At 39.9% G+C, this 7,850-nt stretch overlaps 1 protein-coding gene across 1 annotated transcript; it reads left to right on the forward strand.

Annotated features, from left to right (window-relative positions):
• The first annotated feature begins 235 nt into the window (after nucleotides 1-235).
• On the forward strand, nucleotides 236-6,546 carry Tlr10 (toll like receptor 10). The gene is made up of 2 exons (XM_020161874.2): nucleotides 236-312; nucleotides 3,514-6,546. The coding sequence occupies exons 1-2, from the start codon at nucleotides 267-269 to the stop codon at nucleotides 6,009-6,011; spliced, it is 2,544 nt and encodes an 847-aa protein (XP_020017463.2). The 5' UTR covers nucleotides 236-266; the 3' UTR covers nucleotides 6,012-6,546.
• Nucleotides 6,547-7,850: the final 1,304 nt, after the last annotated feature.

The following is a 7,850-nucleotide window of genomic DNA, read 5'->3' on the forward strand; positions in this document are numbered from 1 at the left end:
GTTTGGGATGCTGAAGACGTTTTGGTGATGATAGTAGAGAAGTTTGCACAACCGACCAAATGTACTTAATGTCACTAAATTATTCACCTAAAAAGGTGAATTTTACATGCCATGTATTTTACCGCACTAAAAAATGTGCTCTTAGGTGCTGCTAGACTGATGCCACGTGTAATACCGCTCGCATGCAGTAGGGGGGGAAGGGCTTTGAACTACAGACAATCTTGATTCAAGCCACTCCTGCAGCTCAGCCAATTCTGACCTTGTCAATGAATATTCCACACACCTGCTGCTCTGCAGGACGGTCCAGCTGGGGTAAGAACTGTTCGCTCTGTTTGTTGTGACACCCCTGAAAAAGAATGAAGTGTTGCACTGGGTCTTTTCTACAGAGGAGGTGATTTGGGCTAATGTTGATGGGAGGAGAATAGACTTCGATATTTTTTTTAGCACTTATTCCTTTGCCTAAAGATCAACGGGGCTATTGGTCTGAGGAAGCACCATGCAGGTGCTCGAAGGTTGGGGTTTTCTTTTACTGCCAATTAAAACTGGCTAATACACCTGCCCAGGAACTGTGTGAGTTTCCTCTAGCTTTTATTTTCCTGCAATGCATGAAAACAGCATCTGCTGGGTGAGATCTTTGGCTGTGGAAAACAATTGCTCCTTTACCTAGTTAAAAGCTGTGCATTTGTGTTGCTGTCTAAAAGTGGGGCAGATTGGTGGATTTTGTACAATGTAGTTCTTTCTCAATTTCCTGCAGAGGTCCAAAGTGGCCCAAGATGGCCGTGTGGACTCTAGTCCTAGAAAAGCTTTCTTATAGACCATCTACACTGAACTATTGATTAGGATGTGTGGGTTTTGAGTTTTATTTTACAACTCCCTGAAGAATATACTTACACATAGACAAAGTCACTCAGATTTTGTGTCCTACTGCAATTTCGTAGTGCTTTAGAGAGAGGCACGGGAGTTGACGGGGGAGACCACCATGGCCACTGGCCAGTCAGTTGAACTCACCTTGACCATCAGGAGGGAGCTCCTTAACTGCTTATTCACTGTTCACCTTGATCAAGTTGCTTAACCTCTGAGTTTCAGCGTCTAGACCTGGGAAACTGGAGTAATACTGACCACCATTTTGTTGGGTTGCTGAAAGAACTGAATGAGACAATTTATGTCCATGTCAGACACATAGGAAACCCTTAAAAAGTTCATTCTTGCTATTATGTTGCAAATATCATTCAACATCAGGGTTTTTTTTTTTTTTAAGGCTTTCTCATTTGCCATTTGAATCATTGGGAAAAGAGAAATTAGAAGACTAAGAATATATTCTTTGGCAAACCACCCAACTGTCATTTCACTTTGGGTTTGGCCTTTTAATTACAAGCTATTAAGGAATGTCATTCTTTTGTTTTTCACGTGTTTTCAGCATAGTAGTAATAGCAGGAAAATGATAACAAGGTACGCTAATTACTGAATGCATCTTTCATCAAAAGTTTTTGTTGGGATTGGGGATGAGCTCATGATAGAGCATGTACTTAGCATGCTTGGGGCCCTGGGTTTACTCCCTAATCCCCTCCCCCAAGAAATAAGGCTTATATCCTTTCAGCAATTGTTTTTAATGAGTTACCATAATGTACATGCATTGCCCGAGACACAGGACCTTTATATTTTCTTAAATTAAGGGAAGTTCAGTGAGTTAGTTCCTCTCTCATTATAGCTCCAGATAGGGTTGTGGTGTCAGGCAGGGGAAGCAGTGGGTAAGAGATGGAAACTGACATTTTTAACCCAGGGGATTCCAGATAAAGTCCCCAGACAGATTCTGCATTTTGCAAGGGCCATGGCTCTCAGACTTAAAAGCTTAAAGTTAATAAGTTACTCTGTGAGAAGATAAAACTGAAGTCACCGTTATCAACTTAATGATCATACCTGCAGAATCCTGCAAAGTCATGATGGAGCCTGGGGTAGGGGTAGGGGACACAGTAATGTCAACCCTGTCTTTTCGAAAATGTTCCATATTTGTTCAATATGGATTTCACATTAATTTTGACTTTTAAAACTATTTCATTAAAACATCATTTATTTTGATTACTGAGTTTATTGTCGACTCCTTAAAATTTGTGCCTTACAACTGGGTGCCGGTGGCTCACACCGCTTGAGATGCTAAGGTCACGAGGATCATGGTTTGAGGCCAGCCCTGGCAAATAATTTGTGAGACCCCCACGTCAACCAATAGCTGGGCATGTCATCCCAGCATCTGTAGGAAGCATGAATTAGAGGACTGTGGTCCAGGTTGGCCTGGGCAAAAAGTGAGACCCAATCTCCAAAATAATCAGACCAAAAAGGGCTGGAGTGGTGCCTCAAGTGATAGAGTGCCTGCCTAGCAAGTGTGAAGCCCTGAGTTCAAACCCCAGTACCACAAAAAAAAAAAAAAATTGTGCCTTGTTTTTGGCCCTGGTCTTGGCCCTGATAATGCTATCATTTATTAAGTGTGCCTCAATAAACAACAATCATAAAAATAAAATAAAGCAAACAAATAACAAAAGTTGTTTGAGAAGTCATCTAATGATGAAGACCTTACCAGAATTAATTTTTCCTAAGACATTTGAGGACACTTAGCAGTCTCTCTTTTCTTACTCACTCCCTACAAGAGAAGCAGTAGAGGAACAGACATTCTTCTGTCTGTGCACTGCAACTTCCCCAACGCCTAGAGAAGGTTTTGGCAAAATAGGTACGTAATACTTCTCTTGACCAATGAATACTATGAAAATGCTAGCTCTCCAACCACCTCCATCTGTGACAGTTGAACAACTTGACTCTTTTCTTAAGGTCCGTGTAATTTCTCCCTCCATGAGCTGCCTCCTCTGTGAAATGGGGAAACAGTACTTCCCTTACAGAGAATTGTGATAAATAAGAGCCCCTACATCCTAGGAGTGAGTGCACTTTCTATATATCCTGGCACATGGAAAGTCTCCAAGAAAGAGAAACTGTGTTTTTTAAATTGTGCTGTTATTTGGCAGTAATTCAGATTGCTTTGGCATAAGAACAGGTATCATCTTCTCTGTCTCTATGTTTTGGACCTTCAAACACCGGGGTAAGTGTTGATGAAAGTCAACGATCACCCTGCATGCACACATCCAAAAGTTAAGATGCAACTTTATGATAGTAATACAAGGGCCACAAAAAAGTTACTTTCAATTTTCTTTAAACCTTCAGGCTATCAAAAGGGAAGTGGGAGAGGATATAGAATCTGACCTGACAAGGCTTCTAAGCTGAGCAGGGGAGAAGCACGTCTGCAACCTGTGGCACTCTCTCTGAGGATCCTGACCTGCCTCAGGAATGGGGAGATGGCACATAGGAGCTGGCTTGGAGCTCTACCAGCCAAGACTCTGAGATCAAGTCAAAGATTCTATTCCAGCCTTTTGAAGAATAGAGTCAGATGTTGACTTTTTAAAAAATAATTAAAATTCTCCAGGACTTAACAAACCAATAAAAACCCAATAATAATATATTCTGTCTTTCTAGGGCTTCGAACTCATCTTTATTATTCATGTGAGGAAACCTGTGATAAAATCCTTGGAAACACAATGCAATTTCTCAGAAACATTTACATATTTTGTAATATTCTTATATCAATAGAGTGCTGGGTTCCAAAGCTGGCAGAAGAAAGGGAATTGACTGCCAACTGCTCCAATATGTCTTTGAGAAAGGTTCCCCCAGACTTGACCCCAGCCACAACCACACTGGATTTATCCTATAACCTAATTTTTCAACTCCATAGTTCAGATTTTCATTCTTTCTCCAAGCTGCAAGTTTTGATTCTATGCCATAACAGAATCCAACAGCTGGATATAAAGATCTTTGAATTGAACATGGAGCTAAGATATTTAGATTTGTCTTACAATAGACTGAAGATTGTAACTTGGTATTCACTGGCAGGTCTCAAACATTTAGATCTTTCTTTTAATGACTTTGACACCCTGCCTATCTGTGAAGAGACTGGCAACATGTCACATCTGGAAACCCTAGGTTTGAGTGGGGCAGAAATACAAAGGTCAGATCTCCAGAAAATTGCTCATTTGCATTTCAGTACTGTCTTCTTAGGATTGAGAACTCTTTCTCGTTATGAAGAAGGGAGCCTGCCCATCTTAAACACAACAAAACTTCACATTGTTTTACCAAGGGATGCAAATTTCTGGGTCCTTTTGTGTGATGGAATCAAGACTTCAAAAATATTAGAAATCACAAATATAGATGGCAAAAGCCAATTTGTAAATTATGAAACACCACAAAACCTCACCTTCAAGAATGCCAAGACATCTACTCTGTTATTTAATAAAGTTGACTTACTCTGGGAAGACCTTCTCTTTATCTTCCAATTTGTTTGGCATACATCAGTGGAATACTTCCAGATCCAAAATATGACTTTTGGCAGTAAGGTTTATCTTGACCACAATTCATTTGACTACTCAAATACTGTAATGAAAGCTGTAAAATTGGAGCATATACATTTCAGAATTTTTTATATTCCACAGGATAAAATCTACTTGCTTTTTACCAAAATGAATATAGAAAATCTTACCATATCAGATGCACAAATGCCACACATGCTTTTCCCTAATTACCCTAAAAGTTTCCGGTATTTAAATTTTGCCAATAATATCTTAACAGATGATCTGTTTAAAAAACCTATCCAGTTGCCTTATTTGAAAACTCTCATTTTGAAGGGAAATAAACTGGAGACACTTTCCTTAGTGAGCTGTTTTGCTAACAACACATCATTGATGCACTTGGATCTGAGCCAAAACTTGTTGCAACATAAAAATGATGAAGATTGCATGTGGCCAGAAACTTTGGCTACCATGAACTTGTCATCCAATAGCTTTTCTAATTCTGTTTTCAGGTGCTTGCCCAGAAGTATTCAAATACTTGACCTGAGTAATAACAAAATTCAATTCATTCCTAAAGAGATTATTCATCTGAAGTCTTTACGAGAGCTAAATATTGCATTTAATTCTCTAACGGATCTCCCTGGATGCAGTCATTTCACAAGACTCTCTATTCTGAACATTGAAATGAACTTAATTCTCAGCCCATCTCCAGATTTTTTTCAGAGCTGCCATGAAGTAAAGACTCTAAATGCAGGAAGAAACCCCTTCCGGTGTACTTGTGAATTAAGAGATTTCATTGGACTTGAAAAGAGGTCACAGGGCATGCTGGTTGGATGGTCAGATTCATACACCTGTGAATACCCTTCAAATCTAAAGGGCACTCTACTAAAAGATGTTTATCTCCCTGAATTATCTTGCAACACAGCTTTGTTGATTGTCACCATCATGGTCATCATGCTGGTTTTGGGAATGGCTGTGACCTTCTGCTGCCTTCACTTTGATCTGCCTTGGTATCTGAGGATGCTGTGCCAATGGACGCAGACATGGCACAGGGTTAGGAAGATGAGGCGGGAACAGCTTAAGAGAAATGTGCAATTCCATGCATTTATTTCATATAGTGAACATGATTCTCCCTGGGTGAAGAATGAATTGATTCCCAGTCTGGAGAAAGAAGATGGTTCTGTCTTGATTTGTCTTCTTGAGAGGAACACTGACCCTGGCAAGAGCATTGCCGAAAATATCATAAGCTGCATTGAGAAGAGTTACAAGTCCATCTTCGTGTTGTCTCCCAACTTTGTTCAGAGTGAGTGGTGCCATTATGAACTCTACTTTGCTCACCACAGTCTCTTCCATGACAATTCTGATCGCGTTATTCTTATCCTACTGGAACCCATTCCCTTGTATTGCATTCCTGCCAGATTTCACGAGTTGAGTGCTCTGATGGAAAAGAAAGCATACATGGAATGGCCCAAGGATAGGCGTAAATGTGGGCTCTTTTGGGCAAACCTTCGAGCTGCTATTAATGTTAATTTCTCAGACATAAGACAAAGGTGTGAACTACAGACATTCACAGAAGCGAATGAAGAATTTGGAGGTTCTGTAGTCTCCCTGGTAAGAACAGATTGCTTATAAAACCCCACCCCCCAGGGAAAATGGGGACCACATTCACTGGTGGAATATACATGGGTACCACCTTCACAATGGCAATTTGGCAGTATCTATTAAAATTATAAATGGTTATTCCATTTGTGTTCTCAGAAACACCTGCACAGCCTTGCAAGTGTTCATGTAAATATGTATTTATGCCAGCATTGTTTATAATTGTGAAAATTTGAAAAAGCATCCTAAATGCTCATAAAATAAGGATTGACTCAATAAATAATAGTATATCCATGTAATAGAATATTGCATAGCTATTAAAAAGAATGTGGTAGCTCTATATTTACTTGGATGGAGGAAATAATATTAATATGTTAGTTTACATATTGAAATGAAAGTCTAAAAGAATCTATATCAATATACTTGTATGGTAATGGTGATTTGGATCCGGTATACTACAGGGAGCATTTCATTTTTGTGTTGTATATTTCTATAATGTTTGAATTGCCTAGAGGAATCTATATTTCTTTTGCAAGTAAACAAAAAAACCAATAAAGACAATTTTTCAAACCTACAAATATTATCCATTTTGCTTGATTCTAGTCTCACAGGTCACAGGCAGAAACAAGCACTCCTCAATTTTGCAAAATCATATCTCAAAGAAAAAAACCAGCATGGTTGGGGTGGGCATGGCTCAGTGAGAGTCTGGCTTCCCTAGCATTCATGAGGACTTTGGTTCAATCCCCAGCAAAAACAAACAACAAAACTTCTATCACGGGGCTGGAGTTGTGGCTCAAGTGGTAGAGTGCCTGCTTTGTAAGAACAAAGCTCTGAGTTCAAACCCCAGTCTCAACCAAAATAAAAAAAAAAATCCATCATGTCACTTTCCTGGTTGGAATTTTTTTTTAAGTTTACTCACATAAAAAAGAAAAAAAGTCATGAAATTTTAAGGTGTGATCCTAAGCTCTTCTTATCTCTTTGCATCCTACACTGAACTTCATCAAGTCATTGGCCCTTCCCAGAACTCAGCATCTCCCCAGCCCTCAGCCCCTCCATTGCTGTCATCCTGCTTACAGGGCCTTCCCACCTTGGTGTTTGGGAAATTGTATGCTTCCTTCAAAGCACAGCACAAATGTCAGCTTTTCTTAGAAACTTCCTTTCTCTTCCCCCTGAAAATGATGCTCCTCCATTTTCTTTAACACCTTGGACAGATTTCTGTCACCAAACAGACTATGTACATCATTAAAGTTTCTCTTTCTCACTCGATTATGAACTCCCAAAGGCCAGACAACTGTCTGCCCCTGCAGTTTGCGCTGTTCCTGCTTCCAAAAATATGCCCAATGAGCACTTATGGGATGGTGTTGGGTTGATCAGAGGATCCAGTGGAACTCATCCAGCTTCAGGATAGATGGTGTCATTTGAAGGCAAATTACAAGAAGCTGGGAAAGCAGAGCAGGAAGAGGTTAAACTCAGATGAAAAGACAGAGAATCCAGAATTGAAGGAATCCTGAATGTAGCTTGAGTCATGTGAAATTGCCAGTCTTTGGTTGCTTTTGACCTACAAAAGACAGCTGTTTTTCATCTCATTCAACCTAATAAGCAGCTCATAAACAGATAAAGACTGGATTTTGCATCTACTTTATTTCCTTATAGTTTGTATTCTTTTGAATTTCTCATATTAGTAGTTATTTTAAAAAATTGCACCCAACATGGCTGGCCAACCTGAGTGTCTGGAGGAGAGGGCTGGGTGTTAATCTGATAGCCAGGTTGTACCACCATTTGACCAGAGCTAGAGCTAAGGAGCTGGAAGTCAGCAGCCTTGAGGCCAAGGATCTCTCTGTCCCCTCCCACGGGAACCCATGGTCTGTTTGG

Source organism: Castor canadensis, chromosome 9 (genome assembly GCF_047511655.1).
Source record: "Castor canadensis chromosome 9, mCasCan1.hap1v2, whole genome shotgun sequence".
Classification (NCBI taxonomy): Eukaryota; Metazoa; Chordata; class Mammalia; order Rodentia; family Castoridae; genus Castor; species Castor canadensis.

Coding starts and splice junctions, on each gene's coding strand:
- Tlr10 (XM_020161874.2), top strand. CDS start 267: ATGAATATTCCACACACCTGCTGCTCTGCAGGACGGTCCAGCTGGG. Junction 313..3,513: donor TGCAGGACGGTCCAGCTGGG/GTAAGAACTGTT, acceptor CTGTCTTTCTAG/GGCTTCGAACTCATCTTTAT.